Here is a 21,830-nt window from a genome sequence, read left to right as displayed (position 1 = left end):
GTCTGGTCTATAGTTTAGTCTATAGTCTAAACTATAGTCTAGTTTATATTCTGGCCTATAGTCTAGCCTATAGTCTGGACTATAGTCTAGTCTATAGCCTGGACTATAGTCTAGTCTAATCTATAGTCTGGTCTATAGTCTGGTCTATAGTCTAGTCTATAGTCTAGTCTATAGTCTAGTCTGTAGTCTAGTCTATAGTCTAGTATATAGTCTAGTCTATAGTCTAATCTATAATCTAATCTATAGTCTAGTCTATAGTCTAGTCTATAGTCCAGTCTATAGTCTAGCCTATAGTCTGGTCTATAGTTTAGTCTATAGTCTGGACTATAGTCTAGTTTATAGTCTAGTCTATAGTCTAGTCTATAGCGTGGACTATAGTCTAGTCTAATCTATAGTCTAGTCTATAATCTAGTCTATAGTCTAGTCTATAGTCTAGTCTAGTCTAGTCTAGTCTAGTCTAGTCTATAGTCTAGTCTATAGTCTAGTCTATAGTCTAGTCTATAGTCTAGTCTATAGTCTAGTCTATAGTCTAGTCTATAGTCTAGTCTATAGTCTAGTCTATAGTCTAGTCTATAGTCTAGTCTATAGTCTAGTCTATAGTCTAGTCTATAGTCTAGTCTATAGTCTAGTCTATAGTCTAGTCTATAGTCTAGTCTATAGTCTAGTCTATAGTCTAGTCTATAGTCTAGTCTATAGTCTAGTCTATAGTCTAGTCTATAGTCTAGTCTATAGTCTAGTCTATAGTCTAGTCTATAGTCTAGTCTATAGTCTAGTCTATAGTCTAGTCTATAGTCTAGTCTATAGTCTAGTCTATAGTCTAGTCTATAGTCTAGTCTATAGTCTAGTCTATAGTCTAGTCTATAGTCTAGTCTATAGTCTAGTCTATAGTCTAGTCTATAGTCTAGTCTATAGTCTAGTCTAGTCTAGTCTAGTCTATAGTCTAGTCTATTGTCTAGTCTATAGTCTAGTCTATAGTCTAGTCTATAGTCTAGTCTATAGTCTAGTCTAGTCTATAGTCTAGTCTATAGTCTAGTCTATAGTCTAGTCTATAGTCTAGTCTATAGTCTAGTCTATAGTCTAGTCTATAGTCTAGTCTATAGTCTAGTCTATAGTCTAGTCTATAGTCTAGTCTATAGTCTAGTCTATAGTCTAGTCTATAGTCTAGTCTATAGTCTAGTCTATAGTCTAGTCTATAGTCTAGTCTATAGTCTATAGTCTAGTCTATAGTCTAGTCTATAGTCTAGTCTATAGTCTAGTCTATAGTCTAGTCTATAGTCTAGTCTATAGTCTAGTCTATAGTCTAGTCTATAGTCTAGTCTATAGTCTAGTCTATAGTCTAGTCTATAGTCTAGTCTATAGTCTAGTCTATAGTCTAGTCTATAGTCTAGTCTATAGTCTAGTCTATAGTCTAGTCTATAGTCTAGTCTATAGTCTAGTCTATAGTCTAGTCTATAGTCTAGTCTATAGTCTAGTCTATAGTCTAGTCTATAGTCTAGTCTATAGTCTAGTCTATAGTCTAGTCTATAGTCTAGTCTATAGTCTAGTCTATAGTCTAGTCTATAGTCTAGTCTATAGTCTAGTCTATAGTCTAGTCTAGTCTAGTCTAGTCTATGGTCTAGTCTATAGTCTAGTCTATAGTCTAGTCTATAGTCTAGTCTATAGTCTAGTCTATAGTCTAGTCTATAGTCTAGTCTATAGTCTAATCTATAGTCTAGTCTATAGTCTAGTCTATAGTCTAGTCCATAGTCTAGTCTATAGTCTAGTTTATAGTCTAGTCTATAGTCTAGTCTATAGTCTAGTCTATAGTCTAGTTTATAGTCTAGTCTATAGTCTAGTCTATAGTCTAGTCTATAGTCTAGTCTATAGTCTAGTCTATAGTCTAGTCTATAGTCTAGTCTGTAGTCTAGTTATAATTAAATTATGGGAAAAAAACCCCCTCGAACTTAATATTTAATCAAATCATTTGTTCGTGGAACTCAACATATGACTCATGACCACAACAAAAACCAACAACAATATCCAGTATAGACATAAACACACAACTAAACGGTATTAAAAATTAGTATTAAACAAACTTTCGAACATTGTTGCCTCCAAAAAGAAAGAAATATGTCTGTATTTGGTAAAGAATTTGAAAAAGATTGGCCTTTAAGTGAAAAAACAATAAAGTTAACAAAATTTTCGCAAGAACTTTTACAGAAATGTTTAAAAATAGAAAAACCGAATAAAAAAGAAATAAATATAGAAGAATTTATACAAAAATCCAATAAATTTCCTTTAAAGGTAAGTGATACTAAAAGCTAAATAAACAGTTCAATATTAAAAGAATTTTTGTTTATTTACAGTTCCCTATCGATAGCTGTCGTGTTAAATCTCAACCTGTGGAACGTCATGCTGATATACAACAACAAATTGCTTGGGCATATCCACTGATACACGAGAAAGTATTATTTTTGATTTTAGACTTTTTGGAGCATAAATTAAAGTATGGTAAGTTTGGGCGTATTTATTTTGACAGATAAAAAGCTTTTGGTGGTGAGTTTCTTAATAAGCTGGTTTGTTCGTAGTGTGGCCAGATGCTTTAGAGTTTAAGCGTTTTTTTTAATATCTCATAAAATTCAATTCTTTAACTAAAAAATCCAAAAATTTTGACAAGTAAAATAATTTTCATTATTTGCTAATAAAATTAAGTCAATATAACAAAAAGGTACTTTTTTGAAAAAAGTACTTTTTCTAACAAAATACACAATATTTTTAAGTTTAAATTAAAAAATAGAAGAATAATTTTTCAAAAAGTATCTTTTATACTAATTTATCAGAAATCTAGCTAAATGCCCAAAATCGCCTATAAACGTTTCAAAAGTACTGTTTTTACAACTTTTTTAAAAAATATAGCAAAACATACAATTTTAATTTCTTTTCAATTAAATATTGATTTTTATTAACTTTTATATAAACCTTTTAGGCACCACCCGAGAAAAACAACTTTATGCCAATATGGGACCCACTGAATTTGTTCAACGATTACTGAGCAAACGCTGCGCCAGTTTTGTGGGATTTTTTGATAGTTATATACTTATCTCAGGAGAAACTGGTTGCGGTGAGAAATATCTAAAAGTTGGCACAGACGAAGAAGAAGCGCCCTTAACACTGGCCAATGTTTTAAGTTATGATGAGATTAAGGTATGATGATATTACTGACTAATCCAGTTCAGGCTATGGATTAGTCTATAATCTCGTTTATAGTCTAGTCTATATTCTTGTTTATAGTCTAGTCCATAGTCTTATCTATAGTCTAGTCTATACTCTAGTCTATAGTCTAGTATATAGCCTAGTCTATAGTCTAGTCCACAGTCTAGTCTACAAACTAGTCTATAGCCTAGTCTATAGTCTAGCCTATAGTCTAGTCTATAGTCTAGTCTATAGTCTAGTCTATAGTCTAGCCTATTGTGTAGCCTATTGTCTAGTCTATAGTCTAGTCTATAGTCTAGTCTATAGTCTAGTCTATAGTCTAGTCTATAGTCTAGTCTATAATCTAGTCTATAGTCTAGTCTATAGTCTAGTCTATAGTCTAGTCTATAGTCTAGTCTATAGTCTAGTCTATAGTCTAGTCTATAGTCTAGTCTATAGTCTAGTCTATAGTCTAGTCTATAGTCTAGTCTATAGTCTAGTCTTTAGTCTAGTCTATAGTCTAATCTATAGTCTAGTCTATAGTCTAGTCTATAGTCTAGTCTATAGTCTAGTCTATAGTCTAGTCTATAGTCTAGTCTATAGTCTAGAATATAGTCTGGTCTACAGTCTAGTCTATAGTCTAGTCTATAGTCTAGTCTATAGTCTAGTCTATAGTCTAGTCTATAGTCTAGTCTATAGTCTAGAATATAGTCTGGTCTACAGTCTAGTCTATAGTCTAGTCTATAGTCTAGTCTATAGTCTAGTCTATAGTCTAGTCTATAGTCTAGTCTATAGTCTAGTCTATAGTCTAGTCTAGTCTAGTCTAGTCTAGTCTAGTCTATAGTCTAGTCTATAGTCTAGTCTATAGTCTAGTCTATAGTCTAGTCTATAGTCTAGTCTATAGTCTAGTATATAGTCTAGTCTATAGTCTAGTCTATAGTCTAGTCTATAGTCTAGTCTATAGTCTAGTCTATAGTCTAGTCTATAGTCTAGTCTATAGTCTAGTCTAGTCTATAGTCTAGTCTATAGTCTAGTCTATAGTCTAGTCTATAGTCTAGTCTATAGTCTAGTCTATAGTCTAGTCTATAGTCTAGTCTATAGTCTAGTCTATAGTCTAGTCTATAGTCTAGTCTATAGTCTAGTCTATAGTCTAGTCTATAGTCTAGTCTATAGTCTAGTCTATAGTCTAGTCTATAGTCTAGTCTATAGTCTAGTCTATAGTCTAGTCTATAGTCTAGTCTATAGTCTAGTCTATAGTCTAGTCTATAGTCTAGTCTATAGTCTAGTCTATAGTCTAGTCTATAGTCTAGTCTATAGTCTAGTCTATAGTCTAGTCTAGTCTATAGTCTAGTCTATAGTCTAGTCTATAGTCTAGTCTATAGTCTAGTCTCGTATAGTCTAGTCTATAGTCTAGTCTATAGTCTAGTCTATAGTCTAGTCTATAGTCTAGTCTATAGTCTAGTCTATAGTCTAGTCTATAGTCTAGTCTATAGTCTAGTCTATAGTCTCGTCTATAGTCTAGTCTATAGTCTAGTCTATAGTCTAGTCTATAGGTTCAGGTCTATAGTCTAGTCTATAGTCTAGTCTATAGTCTAGTCTATAGTCTAGTCTATAGTATAGTCTATAGTCTAGTCTATATGTTAGTCTATAGTTAGTCTATAGTATAGTCTATAAGTCTAGTCTATAGTCTAGTCTATAGTTCTAGTCTATAGTCTAGTCTATAGTCTAGTCTATAGTCTAGTCTATAGTCTAGTCTATAGTCTAGTCTATAGTCTAGTCTATAGTCTAGTCTATAGTCTAGTCTATAGTCTAGTCTATAGTCTAGTCTATAGTCTAGTCTATAGTCTAGTCTGTAGTCTAGTCTATAGTCTAGTCCATAGTCTAGTCTATAGTCTAGTCTATAGTCTAGTCTATAGTCTATAGTCTAGTCTATAGTCTAGTATTTAGTCTAGTCTATAGTCTAACCTTTGGTCTGGTCTAGTCCATAGTCTATAATCTGCTATAATCCAGCCTATAGTCCAGACTACAATTTATTCTGTAGTTTTGACTATAGACGAATCTATAGCCTTGATATAGTCCAGTCTGGTCTATAGTCTATATATTTTTTGATAATTTTATAGATTTCAGCCCTTTTAAGCGTTACCTCTCACACGGAATTCATTAACGATGGCGCTCGAGCTAATTGTGGTAAAATAGAAGAAGATTTAAACAAAATCGAGCCGAGTGGTGTAATAGTGGGTCTTATAGGGGCACGTTTTGTGCGACCCAATAGAATGGAAAGTGAGGATATAAAAATAGTCAAAACTCAAAATACTTTTGAAAACGGTTATGGAGCAGATACCAAAAATGGTAACGCTAAGGGTCTATGGCAATATTTATTCCCAAGCAAACCTTTAACGCCACAAATAGAAAAATTACAGGATTATAGACTAGTATGGAATAAATTCTATGAGGAAACAGATTTTCTATACCAAAAGGTGTCGGTGGATAATAAACGTTTTGAGAAAACTCTCAAATCGAAAGCTATTTTTGATAATTTAAAAATGAAAAAACGTTTTGCTATTTCTTTCGACACTTTACTCTTAGAGGCCCAACAGAGGGCCTTGAGAAGCAACAAATACGCCTATATACATGTAGTGGGTATAGGTTTGGGTGTTTGGTTGGAAACCGGTCAACAGGAAAAAGTTTTTATGGAGAGTTTCCAGCAACGTTTAAAGTATTTATTGCCTCAGCTTAATAATATAGGAGTAGTGCACTTGTCTTGGTTCCATTTAAACGAATGGGGTGATTTGAAAAATGAGGCTTTATTTAAATCCGACAAACATCCGAGAGGGGGCATTAAGATTTTAATGTCGAAAAGAAATCCTAATGATAAATTGGTAAGTTAGAGAAGAAATATTTTTGTAATAGAGTTTAATTTTTAATTATATTTAAAGTTACCGCCCTATGACAATATGCTGCCAGTGGTTTCATATGCCTGGGATGGTAATGCCTTACCGGGTAATGAGTTTTGGAAGGTAGGTGTTATGAAACTGTTTTTAGTTAAAAGTTTTAAACCTTTTTTATGGGGTCTTCTATTTCTAGCACTGTTTGGCATCTTCTAATGATCCATCTACGGCCTGTAGTACCTTAATATCGGAACTTTTTAATCCCCATATTAATACGGAATATGTTAATGGCAATAACCTACATATAGCATCACTTCAGCATGGGGTAATACATATAAAAGATTATGTAGAGCAAATACTAAAGGATCAAGTAATATCTGAGGATGAATGATATTACTCATAATCTAAAATTTGTAATAATTATATTTTTAATAAAAACAAAATGAACTTAATATAATTCTACATAAATGCTAAATGCTATTTAATAAACATTACTTTAGCCACCCTGTGAATACTTTCATGTGGTCATTACACCACCGATCCCCGCCCCACACTAGCGCCCAACAAACGCAAAAAAAAATGTTTTTTTTATCTCAACCTTTAGTCTTCTTTAAACATTTCTACCCAAAATGTCTGTTTTCGGCAAAGAGTTTGAACAAATTTGGCCCGTAACAACTTACAATAGAACTTTAACAAAATTTGGTGAAAAACTTTTACGCAAATTTCAAAAGACTAAATTTCATAAAAGAACCGTAAATTTAGAACAATTTAAACAAAATTCTCAAAAATTTCCCATAGAGGTAAATAAAATTTTTAATTAATTTATAGATATTTAAAAAAACGTATAATTTTCAGTTTCCTATAGATAGCTGTCGTGTGAAATCTCAACCTGTAGAACGTCATTTGTTTATAAAAGAACAAATTGCCTCCGCCTATCCGTTGATACATGAAAAAGTTCTGTATTTAATTATTGATTTTTTAGAACATAAATTGCGATATGGTAAGTTTAAGTTTGCAGCAATTTGTTTTGCAGAGTGGCAGCTTCGTGTGGTGAAAGCTGTTTTATATTCATAGTTACAGGGATGCCAGAGTTTCAGTGAACATATCGCTCAATTTGAAATGAAAATAATAATTTAAGTTTTGTAATCTGAAATTTTAAAATTATAGACTAGAACACAGTCCAGAAGAATAGATTGGGATTTAGAACTAGAACTGAACTAGAACTAAACTAGAACTAAACTAGAACTGAACTGAACTAGAACTGAACTAGAACTGAACTAGAACTGAACTAGAACTGAACTAGAACTGAACTAGAACTGAACTAGAACTGAACTAGAACTGAACTAGAACTGAACTAGAACTGAACTAGAACTGAACTAGAACTGAACTAGAACTGAACTAGAACTGAACTAGAACTGAACTAGAACTGAACTAGAACTGAACTAGAACTGAACTAGAACTAGAACTGAACTAGAACTGAACTAGAACTGAACTAGAACTAAACTAGAACTGAACTAGAACTGAACTAGAACTGAACTAGAACTGAACTAGAACTGAACTAGAACTGAACTAGATCTGAACTAGAACTGAACTAGAACTGAACTAGAACTGAACTAGAACTGAACAAGAACTGAACAAGAACTGGACTAGAACTGAACTAGAACTGAACTAGAACTAAACTAGAACTGAACTAGAACTGAACTAGAAACTGAACTAGAACTGAACTTAAACTGAACTAGAACTGAACTAGATCTGAACTAGAACTGAACTAGAACTGAACTAGAACTGAACTAGAACTGAACTAGAACTGAACTAGAACTGAACTAGAACTAGAACTGAACTAGAACTGAACTAGAACTGAACTAGAACTGAACTAGAACTGAACTAGAACTGAACTAGAACTGAACTAGAACTGAACTAGAACTGAACTAGAACTGAACTAGAACTGAACTAGAACTGAACTAGAACTGAACTCGAACTGAACTAGAACTGAACTAGAACTGAACTAGACTGAACTAGAACTGAACTAGAACTGAACTAGAACTGAACTAGAACTGAACTAGAACTGAACAAGAACTGAACAAGAACTGGACTAGAACTGAACTAGAACTGAACTAGAACTGAACTAGAACTAAACTAGAACTGAACTAGAACTGAACTAGAACTGAACTAGAACTGAACTTAAACTGAACTAGAACTGAACTAGATCTGAACTAGAACTGAACTAGAACTGAACTAGAACTGAACTAGAACTGAACTAGAACTGAACTAGAACTAGAACTGAACTAGAACTGAACTAGAACTGAACTAGAACTGAACTAGAACTGAACTAGAAACTGAACTAGAACTGAACTAGAACTGAACTAGAACTGAACTAGAACTGAACTAGAACTGAACTAGAACTGAACTAGAACTGAACTCGAACTGAACTAGAACTGAACTAGAACTGAACTAGATCTGAACTAGAACTGAACTAGAACTGAACTAGAACTGAACTAAAACTGAACAAGAACTGAACTAGAACTGAACAAGAACTGAACATAGAACTGAACTAGAACTGAACTAGAACTGAACTAGAACTGAACTAGAACTGAACTAGAACTGAACTAGAACTGAACTAGAACTGAACTAGAACTGAACTAGAACTGAACTAGAACTGAACTAGAACTGAACTAGAACTGAACTAGAACTGAACTAGAACTGAACTAGAACTGAACTAGAACTGAACTAGAACTGAACTAGAACTGAACTAGAACTGAACTAGAACTGAACTAGAACTGAACTAGAACTGAACTAGAACTGAACTAGAACTGAACTAGAACTGAACTAGAACTGAACTAGAACTGAACTAGAACTGAACTAGAACTGAACTAGAAATTAACTAGAACTAAACTAGAACTGAACTAGAACTGAACGAGAACTGAACAAGACCTGAACTAGAATTTAACTAGAACTTGTATCAATTATATACATTCTTCTCTTCACAGGTTCTCCCTGCGAGCGTAAACTTTATAAAAATATATCGATCTGCGAATTCGTACAACGTTTGTTAACCAAAAGATGTGTCAGTTTTGTGGGTACCGATGATGATTTTTTGCTGATAACAGGAGCTACGGGTTTTGGACGCCAATATCTGAAAGTGGGCACTCCAGAAGAAAGAGAGCCTTTAATATTGGCAAATGTTTTAAGTTATGATGAAATAAAGGTAAAACCTTTTACCAAAATTAAGAAAACAATATGTATTATTTTTTAATTAAAGATTTCGGCCCTTCTGTCGGTTTCCTCCAAAACCGAATTCATTAATGATGGCGATCGCTATAATAAAGGTTTACGCGAACAAGATTTAAATAAAATCGAGCGAGAGGGCTTGGTAATAGGCATGATAGGGGCACGTTTTGAACGAAAAGAAGTCATGGAGTTTCAGGATATCACAATAACCAGACAACAAAATACTAGGGAGAATGGTTATGGTGAAGCAATGGATAAACCTCAAAGAAATTTAAGCCTTTTGGAAGCTTTAAATCCTTTAAGAAAAGTCAAAACTTTAGAAAAACTGCAAGATTATCGCCGACTTTGGAATAAATTCTATGAGGAGGAAGATCATTTGTATGATAAGGTCACCAAGGATAATTTACGTTTTGGTGATACTCTTAACTGTCTGGTTATATTCGATAATGTTATGATGAAAAAACGTTATGCTATTTCATTTGATTTACTGCTATTGGAGGCTAATCAACGAGCCCGCCCCGGTTGCGCCTATTTACATGTGGTGGGTTTTGGTTTGGGTGTTTGGCGTGCAGCGGTCCAGCAGGAACAAATTTTTATGGAATGTTTCTATGAACGTCTGAATTATTTACTACCTTTGCTAAATAATATTGGTGTAGTGCATTTCTCTATTTTAATCTTATGGAATGTGGAGAGTTGAAAGATAATGGATTTATAGCTTCTCACGGACATCCTAAAGGGGGGATAAAGATTTGTATATCGAAAAGGAATCCGAATGAGAAATTGGTAAGATGAAAAAGTAAACTGTTTTAAAGATTTCTTAAAACTTTATTAAATTTCAAAAGCCTGCGGAATACGAGGACATGTTGCTGGTCGTTTCATATGCCTGGGATGGTAATGCCTTACCGGGTAATGAATTTTGGTTGGTAAGTTTTAAAAGTGTAAAAATTTTCTTCAATAGCTAAACGAAAAATTTTGTGATCTATAAAAATCTAACTTAAGTTCGTTTTCTTTTCAGGGCAGCCTAAGCGCCTCCAATGATCCTTCCACTGCCTGCAGTACTTTAATCTCTGAACTTCATAATCCCCACATTAATACAGACTTTGTTTGTGGAGAAAATCTTCATATAGCCACTTATGATAGTAATATAATCCATGTTTATGATTTTGCGAAAAAAGTATTAAAATAACAACAGAGTTTAAGTTGTAAAATAACGATTTTTAATGGCAAAATACAAAAAAAAAAAATATTTATTTAAAACATATAGTTGGACTATACTGTAGTCTATAGTCTACACTCTAGATTATAGTTTAGAGTGTAGTATAGCCTCGAAATTTAGTCCTTAGTATGTACTAGTCTAGTCCACAGTCTGGATTATTTTCTACTAAACTAGAACGGAACTAGAACTTAACTAATACTGAACTAGAACTGAACTAGAACTGAACTAGAACTGAACTAGAACTGAACTAGAACTGAACTAGAACTGAACTAGAACTGAACTAGAACTGAACTAGAACTGAACTAGAACTGAACTAGAACTGAACTAGAACTGAACTAGAACTGAACTAGAACTGAACTAGAACTGAACTAGAACTGAACTAGAACTGAACTAGAACTGAACTAGAACTGAACTAGAACTGAACTAGAATTGAACTAGAACTGAACTAGAACTGAACTAGAACTGAACTAGAACTGAACTAGAACTGAACTAGAACTGAACTAGAACTGAACTAGAACTTAACTAGAACAGAACTAGAACTGAACTAGAATTGAACTAGAACTGAACTAGAACTGAACTAGAACTGAACTAGAACTGAACTAGAACTGAACTAGAACTGAACTAGAACTGAACTAGAACTGAACTAGAACTGAACTAGAACTGAACTAGAACTGAACTAGAACTGAACTAGAACTGAACTAGAACTGAACTAGAACTGAACTAGAACTGAACTAGAACTGAACTAGAACTGAACTAGAACTGAACTAGAACTGAACTAGAACTGAACTAGAACTGAACTAGAACTGAACTAGAACTGAACTAGAACTGAACTAGAACTGAACTAGAACTGAACTAGAACTGAACTAGAACTGAACTAGAACTGAACTAGAACTGAACTAGAAACTGAACTAGAACTGAACTAGAACTGAACTAGAACTGAACTAGAACTGAACTAGAACTTAAAACTGAACTAGAACTGAACTAGAACTGAACTAGAACTGAACTAGAACTGAACTAGAACTGAACTAGAACTGAACTAGAACTGAACTAGAACTGAACTAGAACTGAACTAGAACTGAACTAGAACTGAACTAGAACTAGAACTGAACTAGAACTGAACTAGAACTGAACTAGAACTGAACTAGAACTGAACTTGAACTTGAACTAGAACTGAACTAGAACTGAGCTAGAACTGAACTAGAACTGAACTAGAACGTGAACTAGAACTGAACTAGAACTGAACTAGAACTGAACTAGAACTGAACTAGAACTGAACTAGAACTGAACTAGAACTGAACTAGAACTGAACTAGAACTGAACTAGAAACTGAACTAGAACTGAACTAGAACTGAACTAGAACTGAACTAGAACTGAACTAGAATTGAACTAGAACTGAACTAGAACTGAACTAGAACTGAACTAGAACTGAACTTGAACTGAACTAGAACTGAATTAGAACTGAACTAGAACTAGAACTGAACTAGAACTAGAACTGAACTAGAACCGAACTAGAACGGAACTAGAACTGAACTAGAAACTGAACTAGAATTGGACTAAACTGAATTAGAACGGAACTAGTCTATAGGTGTAGTCTATAGTCTAGTCAATATTTTAGTCTATAGACTAGTCAATATTCTAATCTATAGACTAGCCAATGTTCTGAACTATAGTCAATGTCAAAAAAGTATTAAAGTCACAATTAAATTAAAGTTAAATAAATCGATTTTTAATGGCAAAATAAATGTTTTTTAAAAGTTAATAAATACTCGAACAATTTAGCTTAAAACTGAAAAAAAGGAAGAGAAATACGTAGAGTTAAGAAGACAAAAACACTGCCCAAAATATTAACCAATAAAATCACAACATTTAAAAAAGCTTACCCTTATAAAGCTACAACCACCCACCCAGTACTAACAACCCTTAGAAAAAGCTTTTCATAAGAGAAAAGAGACACACTAACAAAACAAAATGGCTAACGTTTTTAAATAGCACGTTTTTTTTCCAGATACTCTCTGTCCTTAAAGGGGGAGGTAATTTACCGTTAATTTTACCAAATCTAAGAGTAAGTAAGATTTATTATGATGGTGATAAATTATTTTAGACAAATTTGATGCTCTCGGCTGACAGCTTATGCTCTATAACTGTTAGTATTTATTTGTAATTCGTTTAGCACTGTTTAGCTTTAAATCCTTTTTTTGGATTTTGTCGCTTAAAAAGTTGATTTTTTTTTGCTATAAAACCTATTAAGGGATTTCACTACGTTAATGTGAAAAGTGAAAAAATCATAACAAAATAGTTGTTCATTTTAGTTGACTTAAACAACAACAATTTAGCGGTTAAAACGGTTTAACACGAAAAAATGAAAAGGATATAAAGAATTTTATACCGACGGCAATTGAAAAAAAATATTTTTTAAAAATACTTTCATAAAAAAGTAAAAAAAGTGTTAAAATTTATTATTAAAAAAACCAACATGCACAATCAAAATTCTAAATCATTTCTGATACGAGATCTATTAGGGGACCTAATAAATCGACAACAACAACAACAACAGCAGCAACAACAACATGAAGATGGTAAGATTTTAAAACATAATCAAATTGAAATAAAACTAGTATTAATCCGAAGTTAGAGTGATTTTCGAGAGAACTTCTTGATAGGGATTGAGTACAATAATGTTGTGAACTCTTTGATATTTGATAAAGAATTAAATTTTTTAGAAGAAATCATTTATGTCGGATTTGATTATAATACAAATATAAACTAAAGTAGCTGGACTATAGTCTAAACTAGCGTCTGAACTAAATTGTAACTATAGTTTGAATTAAATTCTGGCCCATAGTCTAATTTTACCTATACAAAAGACTAAAAAAAATCTGTGTTACAGACTAGAGTTTAGGTTAGAATATGAACTAGGATCTGCAGCAGAACAGGAACCTAGTTAAGCTAAGAGTCTGAACTATGTATAGTATAGAGTACAGCTTGAATTACTTATATAGGGACTAGTGTTTGCATTACGGACTAGATATAAATATAGAATAGAATATACGTTAAATTCCAAACTAGAGTCTGGACTTGATCTAAAGTAGTGATCTAAAGTAGAACTAGACTCTGGACTATAGTCTAAACTAGAGTCTGAACTACAGCCTAAAGTAGATTTTAGATAATAGTCTACACTAGAGCGATTAGATTAAACTGAACTAGTACTGAACTAGAACTGAACTAGAACTGAACTAGAACTGAACTAGAACTGAACTAGAACTGAACTAGAACTGAACTAGAACTGAACTAGAACTGAACTAGAACTGAACTAGAACTGAACTAGAACTGAACTAGAACTGAACAAGAACTGAACTAGAACTGAACTAGAACTGAACTAGAACTGAACTAGAACTGAACTAGAACTGAACTAGAACTGAACTAGAACTGAACTAGAACTGAACTAGAACTGAACTAGAACTGAACTAGAAACTGAACTAGAACTGAACTAGAACTGAACTAGAACTGAACTAGAACTGAACTAGAACTGAACTAGAACTGAACTAGAACTAAACTAAAACTGAACTAGAACTGAACTAGAACTGAACTAGAACTGAACTAGAACTGAACTAAACCTGAACTAGAACTGAACTAGAACTGAAACTAAGAACTGAACTAGAACGCTGAACTAGAACTGAAACTAGAACCTGGAACTAGAACTGAACTAGAACTGAACTAACTGAACTAGAACACTAGAACTGACTTAAGAACTGAACTAGACTGAACTTAGAACTGAACTTAGAACTGAACTAGAACTGAAACTAGAACTTGAACTAGAAACTGAACTAGAACTGAACTAGAACTAAATTAGAACTGAACTAGAACTGAAACTTGAACTAGGAACTAGAACTAGAACTGAACTTGAACTAGAACTGAACTTGAACTAGAACTGAACTAGAAACTGAACTAGAACTTGAACTAGAACTGAACTAGGAACTGAACTAGAACTGACCTAGAGACGAACTAGGATACTGAACTAGAACTGAACTAGACACTGAACTAGAACTGAACTAGAACTGAACTAGACACTGAACTATAACTGAAACTAGGAACTGAACTTAGAACTGAAACTAGACTGAACTAGAACTGAACTAGACTGAACTAGAACTGAACTAGAACTGAACTCAGAACTGAACTAGAACTGAACTAGACCTGACTGAACTAGAATGAACTAGAACTGAACTAGAACTGAACTAGAACTGAACTAGAACTGTACTAGAACTGAACTAGAACTGAACTAGAACTAAATTAGAACTGAACTAGAACTGAACTAGAACTGAACTAGAACTGAACTACAACTGAACTAGAACTGAACTGGAACCGAACTAGAACTGAACTAGAAAAAAGAAATTTTGCTGTGTTCATACAATGACAAAATTTTCTATAGAAATTGTGCTGTGTTCACACAACGAACAAATTTTCGGTATAGAAAATGTTGGTGTGTGTTCACAGAACGACAAAATTTTCTATAGAAAATATTGGTGTGTTTACACAACGATAAAATTTTCTATGGAAAATTGTGCTGTGTTCCCACAACAACAATTTTGATATAGGAATGTTGCTGTGTTCCCACAACGACAAAATTATGTATGTATAGAAAATGACAGACACAGCTTTCTATATAATAATGTGATCCATTGAAAATTTTGTTGTCTTTTTTGGTCATAAATTTAAACAATTAAGTCTCGTTATTTTTTATTTATGCTGCTCTATCTTAATGTTCCTTTTCATGTCAATATTTATGACATAAAACATAAACTTGTTTTATTTGTTGTCTTTAAATCTAAATTGTGTATTTAACATTTAAATAGTTGCTAATTGTTTATTATGATACTTATGTTTAGATGATAAGTTTCTTTATCCTTCTAGTTTAGCAAAATGAAACTCTTAACAAACTGACAGACAAAGAATCATATATAAATCTACAATTATATACTATTTACCATGCTAATTAACATTTATCATTAGAAGAAAAAAAAACACTCTCTTCTTTTGAACAGTTATCTATTTATATGGTAAAACATGACAAAATTTGCCTTAGGCCCTTAAAACAGGCAAAGTCAAAAACGAATCTTTTGTTTTACATTTTTAATTGCTGTATAACAATTAAACAAAAATATACACAATTTTCAGCTCGTTTTACACTTTAGAAAAAACAGATTTCACTTGTCATTTAGGGCGGTTTTTGCTATTCTATTGTTTTTCTATGTCGTACGTGACAAATTGCTTATAAAGTTGTTAACATGGCATTATTTTGTTAACTTACCTCAAGGGCTTTTTGTTAGTTTGTTTTACATTTTTCAATTTACAATTTTTGTCACAAAGTGTTTGAATAATTTCACTTTCACCCTTTTCCCTCCCTCTCTCTCTCTTCTTCCTCACCCTTATGCAACTCAAGTGTTGAGCTATTAACAGTTGTGGTCTTTGTTGTTTTGAGAAATGAAGAATCATTATAGTGCCACTAATTGGTCTGGTTATATCCTGTGGTTTTTTATTTAACCATAAAGTAATAACGAAAGGATGTGTCAAAGTTTCAATTGTTTTTATGAGTAAAAACGTTATAATTCAAAAAGAAAACATTAAAAATGGAAAATTTTAAGTGTGAACACAGCAAAGATTTTTATAGAAAAACTTTGTATTAGTGTGAACATATTAAAATTAGCTATAGAAAATATTGTCATTGTGTGAACAGAGCAGAAGTTTCTATAGAAAATTTTGTCGTTGTGTGAACAAAGCACAAGTTACTATAGGAAATTTTGTCGTTGTGTGAACACAGCACAATTTTCTATAGAAAATTTTATTATCGTGTGAACACAGCACAAGTTTCTATAGAAAATTTTGTCGTTGTGTGAACACAGCACAAAAAAATTTTTACTATGTGTGAACGCAGCTTAATGTACTATTGAACATTTTGTCGTTGTGTAAACACAACACAATTTTTTATAGAAAATTTTGTCGTTGTGTGAACACAGCTTAATTTTCTATAGAAAATTTTGTCGTTGTGTGAACACAGCTTAATTTTCTGTAGAAAATTTTGTCGTTGTATGAACACAGCACAATTTTCTATATAAAATTTGTTGCTGTGTGAACACAGCACAATTTTCTATATAAAATTTTATCGTTGTGTGAACACAGCAGAATTTTCAATAGAAAATTTTGTTGTCATGTGAACACAGCACAAGTTTCTATAGAAAATTTTGTTGTCGTGTGAACATAGCACAGATTTCTATAGAAGTTTTTGATTATGTGTGAACACAGCACAATTTTATATAGAACATTTTGTCGTTGTGTGAACACAGCACAATTTTCTATAAAAATGTTTGTCGTTGTGTGAACATAGCACAGATTTCTATAGAAGTTTTTGATTATGTGTGAACACAGCACAATTTTCTATAGAAAATTTTGTTGTCGTGTGAACACAGCACAAGTTTCTATAGAAAATGTTGTCGTAGTATGAGCACAGCACAAACTTATATAGAAAATGTCGTTTTGTGAAAATTTTGTTGTAGTGTGAACATAACACAGCTTCTATTGAAGTTTTTGATTATGTGTGAACACAACACAAATTTTTATAGAAAATTTAGTGCGAACAACCTGCTAAGACAATTTACAATAATTTTCCATTGAAAACAAAACAAACAAGCTTTAGGCCATTTGATTTTTAACCCCTTTTCAAAAAAAATTGCACACCCTTTTTAAATTTTGCACAGATTTAGTTAAATAAACATACATCCTTAAAAAATATCCTATAATATCCTATTGTTTTTAACGTTCAAACACTTGAGGCCGCAGATTGTTATAAGTTCATATATGTATGATTTTTTCTTCATATTTCTATAAGAGGTTACATGTATGTTGTCTAAGTCAATTATCTTTAAGATTTTTTCTTATTTGGGACAAAATAAATAATTGAGGGGGAAAACAAACTCATAGATTTTGTGACTTTTCGTTAAAAAGTCACGTCCAATCAATTTAAAAAATAAGAAATATATAAAACACTTATCATATGTTATCCAATATAAATATATGTAAAGATACAACAAGTCAAGTAGCAATTATTTGAATTGTTTTTGCAAAATGATATATAAAAAATTATTGATTGAGATACATTTTTTAATTCTTTTCACACAATTAAAATATTTAAGAAATAGTTTAAAAACTTACCCAGAAGAGTTTTTATAACATCATTGCAAAAGTTGATTATCTGCAAATAGACCAAAAAATAAGAAATCTTATTAAACGGATCAATAAACACGCATTTTAGTTAGTTAGTTAGTTAGTCTATAGACTAGTCTAGTCCTTAGTCTAGTCTATAGTCTAGTCTATAGTCTAGTCTATAGTCTAGTCTATAGTCTAGTCTATAGTCTAGTCTATAGTCTAGTCTATAGTCTAGTCTATAGTCTAGTCTATAGTCTAGTCTATAGTCTAGTCTATAGTCTAGTCTATAGTCTAGTCTATAGTCTAGTCTATAGTCTAGTCTATAGTCTAGTCTATAGTCTAGTCTATAGTCTAGTCTATAGTCTAGTCTATAGTCTAGTCTATAGTCTAGTCTATAGTCTAGTCTATAGTCTAGTCTATAGTCTAGTCTATAGTCTAGTCTATAGTCGTCTATAGTCTAGTCTATAGTCTAGTCTATAGTCTAGTCTATAGTCTAGTCTATAGTCTAGTCTATAGTCTAGTCTATAGTCTAGTCTATAGTCTAGTCTATAGTCTAGTCTATAGTCTAGTCTATAGTCTAGTCTATAGTCTAGTCTATAGTCTAGTCTATAGTCTAGTCTATAGTCTAGTCTATAGTCTAGTCTATAGTCTAGTCTATAGTCTAGTCTATAGTCTTCTATAGTCTAGTCTATAGTCTAGTCTATAGTCTAGTCTATAGTCTAGTCTAGTCTGTGAGGTCAGAGCATTTAGTTTCAAAATCGCCCTTTCCAGATCCAGTTGTCGATCTGCTTGTGCATATCTTAAGCTGTATCTGTTTTGTGAGGGCTATGTGTTTTCAAATTGTTTATTGGGTTTCAAATACTTTAAAATTTCCAACAACAATTTTCGTAAAAACTTTTGTATGTATTGAAAAATTTGTATTTCAAAAATTTTCATTTGAAAATTTTTTTTAACAATACGGAAATACAATATTATTAATCAATTTCCGTTTTGAAGAATATAAAATTGAATACAGACGGACATTATCATCATTTCTTTTGCAAATAAAAAAAAAGGGAATTGAATTAAAATCAGGTAAAATTTTGAATACATAATGAATAAACTTCCATTAAGAACATTATATATACAGGTTCGTGAAAGCGGAATTATTGCATTGGCAAATAAATTATTTGCAAAAGATAAAGAACTAACCAAGCAATTATATAAATTTTATTGGCCAATTACTTATGATAATTCAGAATTTCTCAATTTTTCCATCATTTCAAGTTATTACTCAATCAAATAGAAGAAATTTGGGGATAATTTACACTTAATTTTGGAAATTTTTAAAATAAGCATGGATAAATCCTCAGCATCTTTCTAAAATTCTACAAGAATCAAACTAAAACTAACATATAACTAATTATCTAAACTAAAATCAGGAAAAACTTATCTAAAACCTACTTAAACTTAAAATCTAAACTAATTTAATCACTAAAACTTATTTCATCCTAATTAAACGCTAAATCTAAACTTAAATTAAATCTAATTCTAATTTTGAGAAGCCTCTAAAACTAATTTGGTTTAATAAAACGCTAAACTAAAGCTAATTTTAACTTAAAGCTACTAAAACTATCATCTTTATCTAAAAAAAAAAAAAAATCTTAAATTTTATATAATTTAACATAAAATCTAATTAAATTATCTTAAACCTAATTTTATCTTAAATTACTTAAACTTTTCTAACTTAATTACATATAATTTAACGAAAATCTTAAATTTTCTTAAATTTTATCTAATTTTTGATAATAATCTAACTTAATTTTAACTTAATTTCAATTTAATTAACTTAACTTTATCTAAAATTAAACTTAATCATAATTTAAATTAACTTAAAACTTGTACTAACACTTTATACACCCTACACACATATACACTAACATACATACATAAATACATTTAAAAATCTATAAAAATATGATAATTTAAAATTCAAAATTAAATAATAAACCCTAATTCAGCATCACATCAGGCCTGTTGTCATCGTTGGATTATGTTTGGTAAGTTTTAAATTGTGTTTACTATAGTGTTCATTTAAATTCTCTATCTACATAAGTGTTCTAAATTGAATATTTTTTTTTATGTTAAAGCATTTATGTTATTAACATAATATCTTAAAGATTTATGTTAACAACATTTGAAAATAAACTTAAATTTTTTTATTGTTGAATATTTCAATTTAGAATACTTCAAAATAAAACAAACCATTACATTACACAACAATACTTAGCCAATTATCTTTATTAATGTTTAATATGAAGTTTGTAAACAATTTGCATTTTAATAATAAATTTGTTTAATTATTAGATTTAATAATGACAATCTAAATTAAATTTTATTCCACGAAAGGTTAGTTAAACATGTAGATAGGGAATCATTATAGGGCTATCTTGCAGATTTTTTTTTAAAGATAGTAAGGTTGGGAGGGTCTAGAATGAGAAGAAATGCCACCATCTTCTCGAGATTTTAAATTCAAACTTTCTTTATTTTTTTTTTTTTGGTTTTAGTTAGTTAATATTTAAAGCTACCTTTTTAAATGAATGTGCGGTTCTTAGCCTATCCTGATGGAGACAAGAACACCACCCCAAACCCTGAGCACGGTCGGAATAACAGGTAGCACAGGTCTTCTAAAGGATAGGGCACAACGCGTGAATCGTTACATAAATTTAATGGCGCCCAACGTGGGGCCTCAGCTAAATAGTTCTACATGCCTTTGGTAAACACTTAGGACATATAATTTGAACAATTTTATTTACATCTTGGCTGAAGTTCCAAACAAAACAATCAATCGTGGTATTAACTAACTTTCTCTTTATTTTGTTTTCCTCAATTCCGTTTTTGAAAATATTTTGGATTTTCAGATTTTTTTAAATAGAATTCTGAACCAAATATTTAATAAAACTTCTATCTTTTGTATGATTTTTTTGTTTGAGATTTTTGATCTTGAGTTTTATTGAGATCTTACTCGCGAATAACATACATTATTTTTGGGTAAATTTTTAGTTTTCAAAATTTTTGCTTAGTTTTTATTATGATCGGGATTTTTGTAATTGGAGTTGTTTTGATTACCTACCCTCATATAATAACTGAGATTTTTCCTCTATATTTTCTATACTTTCTTAATGAGATTTATTTGTTGATATTTATTTGTCAATAAAATACTCTTTGGAAAGTTTAGATAAGCCTTATTTATTTTTTTGTTTTATAGTTTGAATTTAGGTCATATTTTTTTATTATCTGGTTCCTAACTATATGTTAATTAACCGAGTAGTGGAATATATTATCTTTATTGAGTTTAAATACAATTTGAAACATGCCTTTGACACGAAGTCAAGAAAATTTATCAAACATCGATCAGCCAACTAATGTGAGCTTCACGGTAGATATGGACTCATCAAACACAGGTGTAAGAACACGATCTAAAAGGACAACACAAACGCAAAACGGTACTAATGACAATTCGACGACAACAAACGAAACTCAAATAAGACAAATTGTGACAGAATCTTTAGGATCATTTCGAAATGAGATGATGAATATGATTTCAAATGAACTGTCTGCAATAGTTCAAAATATCAATGTGGAAAATAATCAACATCAGAACAGATATGATGACAATAACAGGGACAGAAATACCTCACCAAGAACAAATCGACCTAATCACGACACAGAACAAGAACCATTTCTTGCTGAGAAAGTTCTCAATATAATTCGCAATTGGCGAATAAAATTCACCGGACATGACAATCAAATGACTGTGGATGAATTCATTTACAGAATTAATATTTTGACGACAAACAATCTTCGAGGAGACTTCGATATTTTGTGCAAACATGCACACTGCCTCTTTGAAGGCAAGGCCCTCGAATGGTATTGGAGATACCACAGACAGACATATGACATGGACTGGCATTCTTTAACAACAGCATTACGGAACCAGTACAAAGGATGACACGACGGATTTTGACATCCTTGAAGACATTAGAAGACGAAGACAGAAACACAATGAAAATTTTGACGAATATCTAGACTCAATTTTGGCAATGACAGATAGACTTAAAGACCCCTATTACAGACAGAGACTTATGTGA

General features: G+C 31.6%; 2 protein-coding genes across 2 annotated transcripts; both read left to right on the top strand.

Annotated features, from left to right (window-relative positions):
* The first annotated feature begins 2,033 nt into the window (after nucleotides 1–2,033).
* LOC119614106 lies at nucleotides 2,034–6,516 on the top strand. Its single transcript, XM_037970200.1, has 6 exons — nucleotides 2,034–2,283; nucleotides 2,346–2,490; nucleotides 2,966–3,183; nucleotides 5,292–6,050; nucleotides 6,108–6,188; nucleotides 6,256–6,516. Exons 1-6 carry the CDS (start codon nucleotides 2,110–2,112, stop codon nucleotides 6,448–6,450), a joined length of 1,572 nt encoding a protein of 523 aa, XP_037826128.1. The 5' UTR covers nucleotides 2,034–2,109; the 3' UTR covers nucleotides 6,451–6,516.
* Nucleotides 6,517–6,681: 165 nt separating this feature from the next.
* LOC119614101 lies at nucleotides 6,682–10,568 on the top strand. The gene is given in 7 exon segments (XM_037970195.1): nucleotides 6,682–6,859; nucleotides 6,915–7,059; nucleotides 9,047–9,264; nucleotides 9,319–9,949; nucleotides 9,952–10,070; nucleotides 10,130–10,210; nucleotides 10,303–10,568. Coding segments are annotated over 7 exon segments (1,536 nt in total). The 5' UTR covers nucleotides 6,682–6,688; the 3' UTR covers nucleotides 10,474–10,568.
* The last annotated feature ends 11,262 nt before the right edge of the window (nucleotides 10,569–21,830 follow it).

This window comes from Lucilia sericata, unplaced genomic scaffold (assembly GCF_015586225.1).
Source record: "Lucilia sericata isolate MDLA Ls3-8-SP2 unplaced genomic scaffold, ASM1558622v1 Contig002584F_arrow, whole genome shotgun sequence".
Lineage (NCBI taxonomy): Eukaryota > Metazoa > Arthropoda > Insecta > Diptera > Calliphoridae > Lucilia > Lucilia sericata.
The sequence above is the reverse complement of the archived record's forward strand: the minus strand, read 5'-3'. Positions and strand labels throughout refer to the sequence as shown.